Source organism: Phasianus colchicus, chromosome 19, assembly GCF_987193195.1.
Source record: "Phasianus colchicus chromosome 19, bPhaCol1.hap1.1, whole genome shotgun sequence".
Classification (NCBI taxonomy): domain Eukaryota; kingdom Metazoa; phylum Chordata; class Aves; order Galliformes; family Phasianidae; genus Phasianus; species Phasianus colchicus.
In genome coordinates, this window is record NC_143454.1 from 6312041 (window position 1) to 6329328 (window position 17288).

Below are 17288 nucleotides of genomic sequence, written 5' to 3' on the forward strand. Positions count from 1 at the left end.
CATCTGCAAAGGGCTGCAGTAGGCAGCACACAGCTTAGGCACATGCACTGTGCATCTTTATGTGTGTTCTCGCCCACGTGAACCTTATGCTGTTGGCAGTGCACATGCATGAATTTGGTACGGAAACTTGGTCTGCTGCTTGGGACACTTGAGAAACGTGCTTGTGAGCCTGTGAATGGATCTGCCCCACAAACGAAGTGCATGAGTTGAAGTTCTCAAACTACACGACAGCAATACAGACAAGTCTCTGAAGCAACCTGCATTGCCACCAGAGGACTGTGGGGAACCTAAGAAGCATTTCCAGGTGGAATGGGTACAGTGACGCATCCCTCCATTGACAACAAGCCTTGATCCCAAGGGAACTGGCTCCGTGCCCACCACCTAACAACTCCTCACAGTTACAGGTGCTGTAGGAAACCAACATACCTGTATATTTTATATCTGGTTGTAAATCCTTGACGATGTCTTTCCACAAAGGATAAGTAGCTCCGCGAGTGGTGGAAAGGCCCCCTGTCTGAAATAAGCCAATCAAACTCCTTGGAGACATGTTGGTTGGTGGCAGCTGGGTCCTGGTGGGAGGGCTGTACTAGTATATGGTCCCATATAAACAGGAGGTAGAGGAACTCAACAAGCCTCCAGTTCATGCTTTTGTGTCTGCCTTTTTCCTCTCATTCTTGCTCCATTCTGTGGAGTCCTGTTGAAAAAGAGAGGGAAGAGGAGGAAGGAAAGAGAGAGAGAAATGGAGGGGAGGGAGAAGGGAGAGAGACGGTTTAAAAATGGGAATTGCTTTGATCCTTTGACAATCATCTCTCGGGGTGAAAACAGACTTGAAAAATCACATTTTAAAAGCCTTCAGTCTGCCTGTGTGTTACCGCTTGAAGTATTTGGCAGCGTTTTATTCATGTATCTAAGTGGTGCCTTTAACCTCCTGAGCGCATACCACCTTTGAAATAACCAGGTCCTGACCTGAGACATCCTCACCCCAGCTTTTCCATCATCTCCCTCGTGCAATGCTCTGCAATGCCGTGGAGATGAGCGAGGGCTGGGCGCAGAAGGTGGCCGTACCCCAGGCTACAATTACCCGGTCATTGTCCCTTTAATGCTGTGCCAGAGAAACGTGTCTTCTGCTTTCATGTCTCTCTGACGATCTGTAATCCATACTCCGCGCAACCTGAGCAATCTATAAAGACCCAGCTCTTACTTTAAAGCGTTGCCAAAAAAGAAATAAAATAATTACCCAGGTTTCAGCGATGACGAGCACATGCAGACGCAGACACACACACACACACATACACACACACACACATGCACACACAACTACAGAATCCTGCCAAATTCTGAAAGCCAAAAAAATCACCCCAACCTCCTTTGCTGCCTGGGTGCCAGGGAGGTGTGTGTTTGGAGGCGGGGGATAGGGGCCGCTGCTATTTGGGCTCCTGTAGGACCTTGAGGCTCTTCCCAAGATCAAGGCTCAGTGGGGAGACGTGCTGAACATGCATATTTAACATATTTTACTAGGGAGCTGAAGGGGATGCTCCCCAGCACCTGGTGCGGGGCACGCCATCCCCCTCCTGTACGAATCGTGGCTGCAGGCAGCCCAGCTCCTCGTCCCAGTGTGTTCAACGTCTGAATAGACAAGACATATGATGAGTGGGAAGGGAAACAGAGGGGTGAAACACCTTGCCAAAGGTTACGCAGCAAGCTATGGATACAGCTGGAAGAAAGCCCTCAACTCCTCAAGTTCCATTTCCAGCATTTCAGCCGTTAGATCATCCACCTCTGCAGTAATGCTGCTGGCACCGTGCCCCTCTCAAAACAGAGCCATGTGCTCCGTTGGTGCAAGGGAGCAGCTTGGTTTGTCCATGCCTGGCAGCAGCCCCTCCCCTGCAGCTTGCTACATGCAAGGGAATGCAGTACAGCAGCAGCCCCACATGCAGGTTGTGCCCCCAGCTCGCCAGGGCAGACCATTCACATCGCAGGGTGTTGGTGAGGCTGCTCTGCTCCTCAACACACACAGGGCAGGTTCCTCCTGCTGCCCACCCCTTGTCCATCTGCTCCATCCTTGCAGGAATGTGGCAGCATGGTGGGGATGCCCAGGCAGGCAGAGTGGTCTCGAAGCTGTGTGCCCATCTCTGGCCATGCCAACCTAGCCAAAGGTTGTCTTCAGGACAGCTGGTAGACACTTTTGCAGAATATAGCACAGAGAGCCAGGACAGATATACATTTGCAGCACTGCATGTAGACATGAGAGTTTTAGAACTGCAAGCACCACTGTATAGACCAGAGGGCACCAGCTCTGCAACCAATGTGGTCATCATCTCCTCTGCTCCAGGAGCTTTCACTGAGACCAAAGCAATTCTGCCACCCATGGCAGTGAACACATGTCTCTGCGCAGACATATTGAACCTGGGAGTATGATGGGGAGCACGAGAGACTGGAGTATGCGTGCAACAAGCGTGTGGGAGTCTGCACGTGTGCACAGCATGTGCTCACAGAGCTGCAGCGAGCTCAACAGCACTTGACAAAAAGGAGTTGTGTAAGTCTGGTTAAAAACGACGATCAGCTGTTGCGCTGCATGAAGAAATGAAAAAAATTAACTACGGGAAAGTCAGTGAATGTTTGCTTTTTTTCTGTTGGGCACATATAAACTTCTTTCCACTTGCAGATAGAATATTACTGTTATTAATAATAATGGCACCTGTAGATCATAACCGAAGAGGCTGTTCTCTTTCTGGAGACATTTTTAATGTTAGCCCTCACCACTGCCTCTCATTTCTGCCATAAACACAACACGTCTCAGTGCTTTAGCCCATCACCTCTCAGAAAGGAGTGGTTTTACTTACAAAACTGGGCTTGGAGAGTTTCTAGCCCCACGCTGAGGAGAACACAGTGGACTTTCAGTGAGATATGGGACATATCTGCTTCTGCTCACACGTGGCATGAACCTGAAGTGGCTATTTGGACATGTTCCCACCTCCATCCCACCCTGGGCACTTCCAAATTCCTGTTCAGGGGAATGTTTCTCCCATTTCTCTGTCCCGCTGCTCTTCGCACACCCACAGCACTCTGCCATCCCAGAGTGCAGCTGCAAACCCGGCGTATTTGCCATTAGATGGCTATGTAGATTTGCTGCTGATAACAATCTGTACACATCGTCCAAACTCCCTTGTCTGTTCATTAAACTCTTCTGTAACTACTTCCTCCATCAGCAAGCCTGGATCAGTTTTCCTTTAAACATTTCACTTCCTATTGAATTTCTATTGCAGAGAGGCAGGGAGCTCTTACACACCAAAGTGGAGTGACAACCTACCTCCAGTTCCCAGCACAGTAAGGCACAAACCGAAACAGGAGAAGAATCAAATGAAGTGGGTTTCAGAGAAATCCCACTGTGTCCTCGCATCCACAAGCAGCATACACTGGGGAAATTTCAGCTTACGAGAGAGAAGCAATATTCATTAATTCTCCCCACACACCTCTTCATCATCCTCCCTTCTTTTCTTTTTAGGTTGGAGTCAGGATGAGCGGCGTTGTGATGCCTTAACCAAGACTTCTAGACATGACAAGCACTTGCCTTGAGATGCCAACAAATGGTCTCCTAGCTGTCTGGAAGCTGGCTGGAGGTATCAGTGCTGAGAGCAGGCAATGGTGCCCGAGGCAGTGAGGATGGTAGAGCACAACTGGGTCTAGATGACTACCACAAAACCAACTTTAATTTTTTAGTAGTATCTTTTTCCCCCCCCTGTAGCTGCTGTAGAGATGTTGTTTCAAGTTAAATATTAATACACACCATGGGGCTGGTCCCTGTGGAAGCTCTAAAGCTTACTGAAGTGGGATTATTCTGCGTCTGAGGCAATAATGCGAGGTCTATTCAATCTAACTCCTAACAAGTTTGAATCAGAAATTAATTTGTTATGTGGTGTTATGAGGCTCCACAGATACAAGATACATTCTGAGGATTGTGCAAGGCGTATGGGGGAAGAAGAGGAAGGAGGGATGTCTCCAAGTATGTAGCCTTTGGGTAGAGACCTGAGAGTAACTGAAAGCTAAATCTGACACAGGCACAATCTCTGTATTAGAGGACAGTTTTGCTGGAAGTGGATTTTGATCCAGGAATCTGGCATTCTTTTCAAATCTGCCCAATACATCCTGCATTATTTTGGGCAATGCCCTTAAATGCTTTTTTTTTGCCTCACTTTCCAATTATCAGTTTGGACATACCGTTATTATTTGTTTGACAGATTTGCAAACTTGTTGGAAAGGCCATCATCTGAGCATAGCACTTAGCAAAACGCTGTCCTCTTGCACACATGGTAGATTAGGAGTTCATCTCCCAAAAGCAAGGAGAAGCAACCAACCCCATGGTGTCAGCAAGCTTTGCAAAGCACCAGTTAGAAAAATCCAAGCCTATAAAGCCTATTCCCACTCTGGAGCATTATAAAGTAATGCAGTGATCTGGGTTCTTTTGGTTTCATCTCAATGAACTGAACGATGAGATGATCACATCTGTTAATAAACATGATCAGTGGCTGAGCCAGGACACAGGCTAAAGTTCACAGTAAATAAGTGCTGGATACAAAATATGAGAAGTACTGATTCCAAGTCATTTTATGGTCAGTTTCCAGCACTGTCCATCATGAAGGCATATCTGTCAGTGCCAGTGTTACAAACCCTCTTAATTAGGCAGATAAAGATGGCCTTATTATAACCTGAATTCAGCCTGGAACATTAAATGTTCCTTGTCTTATAAGTATTCAGGATTCTTGGAGGAAAAATAGGCAGGTGCTTTCTTTAAAGTGCAAGTTGTATTTGAATGTACACTTAATTTCATTGTGATTGATATCGGTGTGTTAATTATATTCTATTTTGGGCAATACCTTTGCTGTCACAAGGCAGTGCCTTTTATCCAAGGAGTTCAAATTGAATTAGAGACATTAATTAAAGCTCTCAGCACTCTAGTAAGGCAGGCAAGTGCTGTTACTCCCATTGTTTCTTGAAATGAGAAGAAAGGAATAAAGCTGAGTGTCTACTTAGCCACTTAAAAGGTAATTTTTCTACAGTGAGATAGCTCAGAATGATAGATTTTGCACAAAATGATTCTGCAAGATCTTTTTGTTATCAGGAAGGCTGTGTAGAGTGCAGGAACTGACTGTTCGTTGCTTGTTCTAAACACTCCTCTTTTCCTCTGCCTCCTGGGATTTTCCACCTTTCTTCTAACCTCTGTACCTTGCACTTATCCCTTCTATTAGAGTCAAACTGATCTTGCACATCTCTCTTCTGTTTTCTCATGCTCATCGCTGTATAAACTATTTCCATCAGAAATGCAGACTCAGGAAATTACCGAACACAATATTTATAGCAAAGAAATAGGTTCCCTATCTCTTTAAGCTTCATGCACCAATAATTCATTCTTGTGTCCCACATTTTGTTCTTGGCAGGTTGAGAGAGGTTTCTGCCTGCTGCCATTTACCAGAGGGAAGAGGCTAACAATTGCTATTTGTATCTGAAACACTTCTGTTCTGCAGCAACTTCACACGCTGCTTTAGGATGCTGATAAATTAGTAAAAGACTGAAGTGTCAAGGGAGAGATGAAACAGCTTATGTTAGTTTAGAGCTCGACCCTGCAAAGTGAGGAACATCTGACCTCATTTCAGCAAACAGCTTAAGTGTACACTTAATTTTAAGTATGGGAGATCTGCTAGGTTTTATTCAGCAATTCCTGCTTTAAGGTAACTTGCACACTCTCCTGCCAGGCAGATACCTACTGCCCTTCATCTTTAGGGTTTAGCTCCTGGTAGGTCACTGGTTGCAAACGGAGCAACAACATGTAACTCAGAGATGAAAGTGCTGGAAGGTAGTTATTGTCCACGAGGCAGCATTAGCTGTCCCTGGAAACACTGGCCAGCAATCCAACCAAGCTGAGGACATCTCTCGTGTGTCAGGGCCAGGGGAAAACAGGGAACATGGACAGGGAACAGAACATGGACAGGGGAAAATAGGGAACATGGAACAGGGAACAGAAAGGGATGGGGAAGCCAATCTGTCAAGGTTTGTTAAGTCATACAAAGTTCTGAGGATAAGTCTGAGCCCTGGGAACACAGAATTTGGCCATTTCTGTCCTTGAGAAATTATAGCTCAAACTGCGATGGATGATATCGAGCTGCAGTCAGCAGTGGAGCTGCAAGTCAGTGGTTGCTCTGAGTTTCTAATCAGTGCCTAAATTTTCACTTATTCTTTACCCATTTCAGTTGGAAATATATTTGAGCAGCTAGACCTGGGGGATATTCATCAGCTGGGAAATTTAGGGGTGAGGGATGGCAAGAAGAAGTGATGAGAAATTCTTCTCCAATAATAACAGCAGAGTTGAAAAACGCACTTCTGTTTTGCCCAATCGTTCATGCTGAAAAAAAATAACTATTAAGCAATGTCAGTTTTGGTTTTCAGAGCACCAAGAGGACACATTTCCAAATTTCTGTTTGAAACTACTAGAAATAGTTTTTCCCCTTTCCATTCGTCCTTCCAGATTCTTAAGAGAGAACAGTTAGCAAAAAAATACTTCTCTTGACCCCTAATGACTTAGAGGAAGAAAGGTCTTTTTCTTTTCATTTTGTCAACACTTTGCTTACAACTTGTCAGAATACTCAGTGAACCAAAAGATCACCCTATGTATCTTTCTTTACTAAGGCAGTACAACCAGCAGTCTAAAGGAAGCAAAGCTTTTGTGCAAAGCCACTAATTGCTCCCTGCCTAGAATGAGCAGAGAATCACACTGGTAACAACTAGGTACCTTATTTCAGCTCATTTGTCCCTGTACTTCAGCTAATTATAAACTACTATTGTTATTATGATGAGGTTCAGAGGCAGCTTGAAACCGAAGAGTGCTATGGGTGCAACCTCCCCCAGATCACACCATCAGGTGGTGCTGGACACCATCTTCTGCACCTGCACACTGATACTGAAGGAAGAAAGGAAGAATTCCTATTTTGAAGACAGTCGTGCGGAATCTGAGACTGGAACAACATCATGATAGGTGCTGTACAACCAGGAAGGCGGTCCATGCCCCCAAAAAGCTTACAATCTAATTAGAAGACCAAGGACACCAGATGGCCAGGGACAGATGGGGAAACGCAAGGGAACAGTGAGATAATACCGCTCAGCGTGCTGCGGAGCAGTGGTGTCAGCACACCAGCAGCCCGAATGTTGGCAAGATTTTGATAGCTATTGTCATAAACGAGAGTTATAAATAGGGAGGCAGGATAATGAGCTAGCTTTGTAGATGTTTGTGAGGAACTCCTCTCATTTGTGAAGTGGCAGAGATAGAATGAATATAGATGATAATAATAATGATAAATCGCACTTTTCTGAGCTGCTTATTAGGAAAAAATATGGTGGGTGGTGAGCAGTGATTTCTATTAAACACTGCCCCGAACTTGAAATTATTTCTACTATTATTAAATTATTGTCCAAGCTAGTCCACTTCCCCATAATTTCATTCTAAGCTACACAAAAATGCAGCTCTGCTTTCTGTCTCCCTCAGTATTTAAACACCTTATATCAAAGTCCAGCAATCTCATAAGTGTTAATAGGTTTTTTATCCTTGCAGTAGCTTGAGATTGGGAAATGCTGTTTCTCCCATCCTGCAGAATGGGAATTGAGACACGGGGCAGATTAATGACTTGCCCCAGATCATATCATAAATGCTCCAAGAAGTCAACCCAAATCTTTTAAGTCTCAGCTCGACACTGCATCTCCTTGCAGTACCCTTCCTACGCACCTTCATGCTACTGTTCCAGAATTAGCTGAGACTTTCCACAGAGCTGCTTAGAATTTTTTTGGATTGCTCATTTTTATGTCAGAAAAAATGCCAATTCATCAGAGGCAAAACACTTTGTAGAAATTTGTTGATTTAAGGGAAAAAAAAAAAAGCGTTTTGATAAAGTCAGCTTTTCTTTGGAACAGACTATGTTGAGTTTTCTATTTGGAAAGGATTGGTTCAAGATTGTGTTTTGTTTTTCATTTCACGTTGAGTAATATATATCCAAAATCAAAATGAAGTGTTTTCTTAAACAGCATGTTGTGACTGAACAAAAATAAATTCTGTAATTATGCACAAAGGAAATGTCCAAATTCAATTAATATTTCTGTTGCATTTTGGAATAAAAATTTATAGAGACACCTGAAGACACTCCAAAATAAACAAAACAAAACTGTCACCCTTCCCTATCATTAAAACTGAGAAAGACAGTAATCTGAAAACTGAGTTTCAAGAGGCCTGGATCAGAGTCCATAAACCCTGATTCTTCTTTTCATGCCTACTTCAGTCAGTGTGCCGGTCTTACCTCTCTAATATATTCATTGCAACAATTTGAACCTGTAAGCAAAGAGCCTGATGGAAAAAAAAAAAAAAATCAATGCCAAAACTGCCTTGAAGAGTAAAAAAAAATAAAATGTTCAATCCAAAAGGTCAACTGTTATCCCACACCTGACATTCTCTGCGATATTTCTGTTGTTCTGAAGTTCATTCCTGGGCAGGCACCGTGCCACCACAGCCACACAGAGTGATCCCTTGGAAATGCAAGCAAACAATGCCTATTTTGGCATGCAAGGAAGCTGAGGTTACCTAATGATCCTTGCAACTTATACATCTTCTTGGTGATTTTTTTTTTTTTACCCCTCAGTCAGTTCCTGACTGGGGTCTTTTGCATCTCTCAGCCCTGGCTGGGGGAGCACTGGGGGTTAAAATCCTTAAGCCAGGTTTCTCCTTGTACAGCTCCTGCTGCTGGGATAACAACAGCCCTGCCTGCCAGGATGAAAAGCCCCATTTAGCTCAGTGCTTCCTATGGGCATCAGGTTCTGCCACTGCTCCCATTGGATAATTCCAATTGAACCAAGGGCAGCTGAAAATGGGAGGATAAAAGGAAAAGCTGTTGGCTGCAAATTCTGGCCACAGGCAGATCCATTTCTGTTATCACATTGAGTGAAGGAAGAATTTTGGCGTGGCCATCAAATCTCCATGAATTTAACCAGTTCTGCAGCCCACGCTGGAGACCCTCATGCAGGAGTCCTGCCAGGGTGAGACCTCACAGGGCTGGCATAGCTTGGACTCTGATGGGGAAGAGAGCTGCATCTGGAACCAGGGTTGAGATAAATGGCTGCTGATGTGGGCTTGAAACCTCAGCAGTCACACGATGGTGTGCCACATGATTCACTCACCAACATAAGGCTCTAAGGAAGGATACTTTGGTCCATAGGACACTGCTCTGAGGTTGGTTCAGCTTCAAGTTCAGCTCCTATTGCCCTGCTTCCCCTTATAAGGGAACAAGAGTTTAAATTCAGACTATAAATGTGAGCTAAAATATGTAACAGCCCCAGATTTTTAGCAGCTTCTGAAATAGAAGTCAGAAGCCTTTGAATGCAGATCTCCTGCAGCAGGTGTGCATCCATGCAGTACTCAGCAGTTGCAGGTTCTACTGGAAGGTCTATTGAAGTCAATGAGCCTTAGGTTGAATCTCATTGCAAAAAGATAATCAAATATCATATTAACTCTTCATTTGGAACAGCATATTAAATTAGAAGCACAAATTAACCTGAAACTGCTTTTATATAATGAGAAGATTTAAAATCTGTGCATCATGAGGGTGGGAGAATTCCTAGACAACGCTCTTCTTTGCAGTTCTGAATCCCACAGCCAATCTACCTGCAGTGCTGCATTTCAACCTACTCCATAAGCCCCCATTCTGGGAATTTCACTGAGAAGGAAGGATGGATGGATAATAAAGCCATCTCATACTTCCTGGTATTAATTTAGGAAGCACAGAAGGGTTGTTAGTATCTAGACCTTAACCAACGCCAAGAACTGAAACATCCCAGAGGATATTGAGAATCTGCACTGGGAACTGACCATCACAAATAATAGCTTCTTCCATCAGTGCATCAATCCTGCTATACAGCCTCCCTAAAAACTGAAGAACCACAGCCATCACTAGGATTTGATTCCAGAACCACTCAGGTCTGAGCATCTCAAACATTAAAGCAGTTTGGTACCCAACTGTAAGGCCACCTCTATCTGTGAGTTTTATTTATTTCCTTCTCTGAGACTGTTCTGCTCTGCGCTAAATCTATCTTGTGACCACCTGGAGCGTTTGAGAGTCTTGGCTGTGATGCTTGTCTGTTTAGATAGACTGCAAGTAGAGCTGGTCAAAAAATTTTGACAGAACAGTTTTTCGCAGGAAAACGGAGTCCTCTTGAAATCGAAACATTACATGGGAACATGTCAATTTTGACAAACTTTTTTCTGTTTAAAGTGTCAAAACAAATCATTTTGATTTTCTCTCTTCACTTCAGTTGTACTGAAATGTTTCATTTCGAGGAGACAAACACATTATTTTTATGTTGTTTCAATTAATTTGCTTTGACATTTTTACTTATTCTGTACGGTGTTGATATATGTTTAATATGTTTAAAATACATTATATAGTGCATGGAGCATTTGATGGTGTTTTAGTTATAATATTTATTAACACTACACCATGCCAAATATCTCCTGTAGCATTTTAATGCTGCAGAAGCAGAAGATATTGATGGTCTCAAATTAATTATTTTTTTTTTGCCTGAAGAAATTTGTGTTCATAAGAGCAATGTTCTTATTCAAAATGGAGTTTTAAATAAATATGTAAATAAATAAGTAAAACCACACAAGCAACATAAACACAAACAGCAGAAATCTGAAGGTAAGGATTTTGTGAGGAAATAGCATGTCCATTTTCTGAGCAGCTCTGTCAGCTCAGTGATTGCACAGCACAACTCAGGTCTCTTCTGCACATAGGAAAGCCAACTTCTCTGCTCGTTTTATAAATAAAGAAATACATCAATAAGGAAAATGCAGATTTTCCCAAAGTAGAATCTGTGTGTAATGTTTTCACGAGCATCAGGGACTTGAACATCTTAATACCATTCACCTCCTTGGGGCTTTTGGCTTCTAAACCACTTATGGGTTGTTAAAAGATATATTCCTCCTCCTTCTTGGAAGTCTACCTGTTTGAGCCATTTTTTCTATCTCTCTCTCTCTTTTCAGAGCCCATTTTTGCTCCTCCACGCGTGGCAGAGGGGAATTGCTCCCCATGCATTTGTGCCATCAAGGCAGTGCAGGCGGCGGTGGAAGCGGGTTGAAAAAAAAAAGGGCAAAAGAGAAGCGAGAATGGCCACACAGAGCAGAGCCTGCAATGATGCAGCTCTATCGATCCTTCATTTCATGGATGAAAATGTCCCTGATGGCCCCTGCGCATTTGCTGCGCTTCGATCGGAGATGGAGGGCAGCGGAGCTCGGTGCTCCACGTTACGCCCTGCGCTGCTGCCTGCAGGCTGGGAGGCAAAGCCAAAGAATGAGCATCCCCTGTCTTTCGAGGTTTACTTAACATAGCAGGGGCTTTTCTGCCTGCTTTCCCTCTTTAAGGGACGTGTCCCTACAGCCAGGCACCACGACTGAAATGCTGAATCCCCCCATGCAGCTGCTCAGCGTGCATCTTCGCATGCAGATTCGCCTGGTTGTCTACAGTTGCTCCAGCTGGTCTGTCACTACAGATTACAGCTTTTTTGCTAATAGCAAGGCACTGCTCAAGTCTGAGACTTCCATTAAGGGCTGATGTTCCCACCTCCCCATCCCACAAATGGCTCCCTTCCAGCCCACGCTTCTGTACGCTTGGCCTCATTGCCGCGGTGCAAGAGGAGCAAAGTGCCTCCATTTGTTTCCGTGTTAGACAACAGTGGAACAAGTCGGAGGCAGAAAACGATGATAGAGGATGAAGAAATTTGAAAATTGGGACTTAGTAGCTTGAAGGGTGAGCTCATCCCTTGTCACCTGCACGTTCATAATATTGCAGCCCCATCCCTTTGACACAACAGTACCACCGATCACCGAATTATCCCCTGGAAGAGTCCTTGAGAGAAATGCTTCATGCTGCCAAGCTGCACTGAGGAGTCTCTTTGGAGAGGAAGAATGCTCCTGCAGGGAGAGATTGCCCATCCAAGCCAGGTACTGGAAATCATTAGTCCTTCATTGCCAGAGGATCTGAAGGCTGCTGACAGATCGAAAAGAATTGGCATGGACACTTGACCTTTCTCCATTGCCAGGAGGAAATCATTGACCAGGAAGAATAGCACATGCTCTACTTGTCTCTACAAGGGGAGGGAAGAAGGTCTGGAAGAATACAGAGCTATTTGTAAAACAAACACTACAGCTTCAGCACAACCTGTGCAGTTGGCCAGTGCTGAACTTGTGGGCATGCTGGAGCGGTGACTTTCAGCTTGGCTCATGTCAGATGGCATCACAGCTCCTCCTGTTCCAAAGGGGACATTTAGAATGAGGGTCTACCCAGAAGATCCCTTGAGGATGCCAACAGATTCACACTTTTGCAGACTGGGAACAGGACAGAACATGCTGAAGTGCAGCTTATCATTCATTAGCACAGTGTCCTACCAAAGAAAGAGCCAGGTTCCCTGCAACACCATGCACGCAGCTGAGTTCCCCACTGCTTGATAGATCCCACACACCTCTGCATCCTTCCCAAGTGACTGTCTGACAGCAATCCAGAGCAGGCATCACATTTGTTTCTCTAACAGCCTTACTCCCAGGAAGACACTGTGCAATCAGCTAGCCAAAACCAAATCTGAAAAACACCTCCATCACTGGTCATGACTAATTAATTCTGCTTCGACATTCCCCAGGGTACCTACCAGCTAGTAAGAGCTGCTGGAGAAAGAGACACTGCTGTGGAAAAGGAATAAATAGATTTTCCTCAACTGCAGCCATAGAATTAGATAATAAATAACTAGACAGATAAATAATTTTCTATGAATGGCAAATCAAATGCAGAACAAGAACAAGAACGGCTAGCTGGCATATCCCTGTGAGATCGAAGGTGTTTGGAAGGAGTTTCCAAAGAAGGATATTTAAAGTCTACTCTGCTTGTGAAGGCATAAGCCTGAAGTCATCTATCATGTCTAATGTGACTGTTTACAAAGACAGCCAACTATTCTTGGACATTTTATTCTTGATATAATATTCTTGGCTCAAAGTAGCTCAAGGAAGCGTCTTCCTAATTTACATCTCAGTTTTCTCCCTTCCCCTGCCTGGATTGCAGGCTTTGTTCCCAGAGTATCAGTACAGTCCCCTCCACCAGCTGCTGTGTGCTTGGCCTCTATTCTCCAGGGAACTGTAGGTACCAGCCCAGATATGGATTCTTCAGTCTCATCTCCTATCTGGCCCTTAAATGCTTCTCCTCCCTAAATCCATGCGCTCTGTTCACATCACTCCATTAACCACACTACAGAGACTCCAGAGACAAAAATGTTATTCTGCACAACTTGAGGACATCGGCAGGAGTTCCAGCAGCATCCCGGATTCAGGTACTGACCCCATACTGTGCATTGTACCAAGCAGATGGCAGTCTAATCCCTGCCAGCACGCAAAGCCCAGCGCGCAGAGAGCACCCGTAACCCCTGTCTGATCAAATATGCATACTCACATCTGATTTTACTCAAGCACTAGAAGTCCCTGTGCACTAACTCATCCAGACAAATCAAATGCGAGACATCCAGACTTCAGGTCCTGTCAGAGCAAAGAGAAAAAAGCTGTTCCTTCCTCTTTGCTCACATATTTTTCTGCCTCGTAAGTCTCTGCTCTACTTTTGGCCCTTTAGGTTCCCAGCTTTCAGACAGGCTTATGCTTTCCTCCTTAGATGTTCAGTTTGGATCCTGTGCTCCCATGCAACCAAGGCTTCCACTCCCTGCCCACCTTCCTATACACCTTCAGCTGAAATCTGTTCACATCTGTCCCTTCCCTCATTCTTTGCTTCTCATCTCCTTCACCCATCCTGCTCCCTGTTCAACCCTTGCAGCAGGCACAGACAGGACACGTTATTAACGCCTGCCACTTCGTTAGTCATCTTCTGCAGGAGGAGCAGAGGAAGAGAAAAGAGGAGAAGTGTGCAAAAAGGCAGAGGAAGGAAAGTGGAATTAGAGGAGGAATGATGAAGAATTGAAGGTGTGAATGAGAAAGTGCTGGAGAAGAAGAAGGATGAGAAAAACCTAATGGGTGAGAAAGGGATTTATAATTAATCTGCAGTCTAGTGAGAGAGAAGGGGAATGGAAGTCAAGACTGTCTGCTTCTCCAAAGGCTTCTACTACTGATTTACTCTGTGACTCCAGACTAATCTTTTTATTTTCTCTTTTATCTCCCACTGCTCTGTACCCTTTGAGTATAAGTTATTTGAGGTATGGATTGTTTTAAACTCCGTGTGGCACAAAGGAAACTGCAATCATAGGCACTGAAGACGCGAGACGTTATTTTTAACACGCACTAAAATCAGGCACAAAAAAGTGCTATGGGATCGACTGACAATGCTTATTAATTCAGGCTGAATCCATTAGATAGTGGTTGTCAAAAAAAAAAAAAAAAAAAAAAGCAAAAACAGGATGGGAGAAATCTAAACGAGTCAAAGTACAACTGCAATATTTCTAAACTCTCACACGGTGCTGGTGACTTTTACAGTACCTTACTCTCTTCCAGTCTAAACCTACATTTAACAGAGAATTTAAAGTAGAACAGTCAGATTTACAGAAGAATGAGTGAGCTAATCCTTGTTTCCAAAATGTGAGAACAGTTCCCAGGAAATAATCTCAAAGAGATCAGATTTACTTTTTCCATTAGAAATTGGTGCATACAGCTGTTTTATTTTGAGACGGTCGCAGCATCCTTTTTTACCTCTTATTTCTCCAAATTCTTGCTTTCCTCTTCTTCTGGATCCTCTCTGGTTTTTTTTAAGCACAGTTCCCTCTAACATGTAACCAGAGGCATAAGGTCTCTACAGAAAAATGGAATGAGTGATATCTAAATGCATCTGACATTAGACAAAACAAAATGCATGGCTCACTACTATCAGCAATCCCTAATCCAACCCACCAAAGAGTGCTTTGAATGAGATGTGGACAGCAGGAAAAGCAGCAGCATGTGCAGGGGATCCTGCTCTCCTATTCCTTGTGCATTCACAGAATCACAGAATGGCCAGGGTTGGAAGGGTCTCAAGAATCATGAATCTCCAATTCCCCTGCCACATGCAGGGCCACCAACATCCCTGTTTAATACTATACTAGGCTGCCCATGGTCCCATCCAACCTGGCCTTGAACACCTCTAGGGACTGGGTTCTCTGTCTTCCATTCCCACTCCTGAGCTCTCAAGCATGCTGCTCTGCTCCCATCCACCCAGTGCCAGTCTCAGTCATAGAGGTATTGAGGGAAGCATCACCTGCTTAGCTTCCTGCACCCACTGGGTTTAACACTGAATTGTATTCACAGATATCTGCAGACAAACAGTAATGCTGTGCAAGCACAGCAGAGTGTGTGTTTGTCCCCAGCCCTTCTGGCCAAGTCTATTACAGCACCTGAGGCAGGATCGTGCCCCAGCACCAAAGAAGTATCCCTGATCTCTGTGACAGGATGGGTTTGGGGACAGCTCTCTGCTGCTCTCAAGGCTCTGTGCTTCCTCCCTTCCTCTCAGAGCCCGCTGTATTAACAGGGGAGAAGATCCATCTGTGCATTACCTTGACATGAGCTGCAAAGGCAGAGACAAACCCAGAGCTGCACCCTTCCTAACACAGTGATTTCTTCCACCATGAGCAGCCTGGAGGTGCTGAAGTGAGAAAAAAAAGCTATGGGAAAACATACTGACTGTTTTCAAAATTAAAAACAAACAAAGTAATGAGAAGCACTGCAGGAGAATCCACTGGTAGGAAGGACTTCTGCTCTTCTTTTTAATGTAAGCAGTTTTATCATTAATTGCTATTTACTGCGAATGTTGGAGCTGGTAAAAAAAAGCTAATACCCTGCACTGAAGTAGCAATCTTTATTCAGGTGTCTCAAAGAACAGTATGTATGTGCATGCATGGATACGTGCACTTGCATACTTCCTTGTGCACACTGTGTAAGCAAAAACCCCGCATCTGTGTGCAGGAGAGGGAAAAAGGTACCATCAACACATTCTTCCCTTATATATTCCAGCAAAAGGCTAACTTCATTAGCGGTCTTAGGTAATGAGAAGATAAGTAAATGCAGGTCAGACTACTAAACACAGAGGCATTTTGCTGAGGTGGTAGGGAGTCAGATGCAAACCGGAGCTGCTTTTGCCCAGCACTGGAAATTTAAACGACTCAGCACTGCTTAACACCAGTCTTTGGGGGACTATATTTCCTGAGGACACAGGTTGCTGAATTCTTCAAAAAATCCAGATTTTTTCCTCATGCCAAATGTGGAGCCGAGTTCCCTGAGTGGTTCATATTCACTGTGTGAGCCGGAGGGCTTGGAACCGCAGCTTCAACTGAAGAAATTCAGCTCCTGTGTACGGAAACGCACGCATTTAAAAAGCTCTTCTGGAAGATACCAACCTAAGTGACCTGCCCAAGGTCATATATAACACGTCGGTGACAGCATCAGAATTGAACCATCTTGCCACGGCGCTGCTTTATTCACACAGCTCTGTTGCATCCCAAAACAGCCGCTGCTCCCAGTCTGCTGCTGCCTTCCACTCCTTATCACAGTCTCCTTAGAGACACATCTGTCCTGTGCTCCGTAAACCATAATATACCCATAGTCTTTTATTCACTATCCGTCACTTTGCAGTTTTATTGCAGATCCCTGAGTTATCCAGCCTAGCTTACAATCTGCTTATTCCTGCCAGCCATTCTCCTTTCCAACCCGCACCTCACGTTTCAGTCTTGTCAGTGTTTTAAGCCTTTCAGGTACTTGAAATGCAGGGACAACTCTCATTCCCTGGGGCAAATCCAGCAGAACTTCACCAAAGCCAACCTGCTGGTTCCTTTCTACCTTTTCTCTATTTTTAATGCAAATGGTTGGAAACCAGAACGTAGCACCAGTCTCTGCAGTCACATTCGAACCAGTCCTTCAAGAATACTAACTCACAACTGCCATTTTAAAGCTCTGATTCCAATTCGTGCTGTCTTTAAATTTTACTTTCTCCCTATTTTCTGCTCCCTTCATCGGAAATCAATCTTCCAATAACGCAGGTAAACTGCAATCCAACCCACAGCTACTTTTCGGCTTGCATCTTTCTCATGCATTTTGCAGAATGAAAACTCCGTTGTCCATCCTTTCCAGCCAAGTCTATAAGCACAGTAATCATCACACCTACGGAACACCTTGCCAGCAGATTTGCACCTGCCTGTCACATCTCTATATTGTTTGCAAGCCAGGAAGCAAAAGAATAATTTTTTCTTGATGT

The 17288-nt window shown here is 44.2% G+C and overlaps 1 protein-coding gene across 1 annotated transcript in view; it reads right to left on the reverse strand.

The window, feature by feature from the left end:
• BRINP1 (BMP/retinoic acid inducible neural specific 1) overlaps nt 1–17288 on the reverse strand; it is a 79160-nt gene that overhangs the window by 52171 nt on the left and 9701 nt on the right. Inside the window, exon 2 of the mRNA XM_090121285.1 lies at nt 427–694. Coding sequence (XP_089977411.1) covers nt 427–644 — 218 coding nt within the window. The 5' untranslated portion in view covers nt 645–694. The remainder of the gene's footprint in view (nt 1–426; nt 695–17288) is intronic.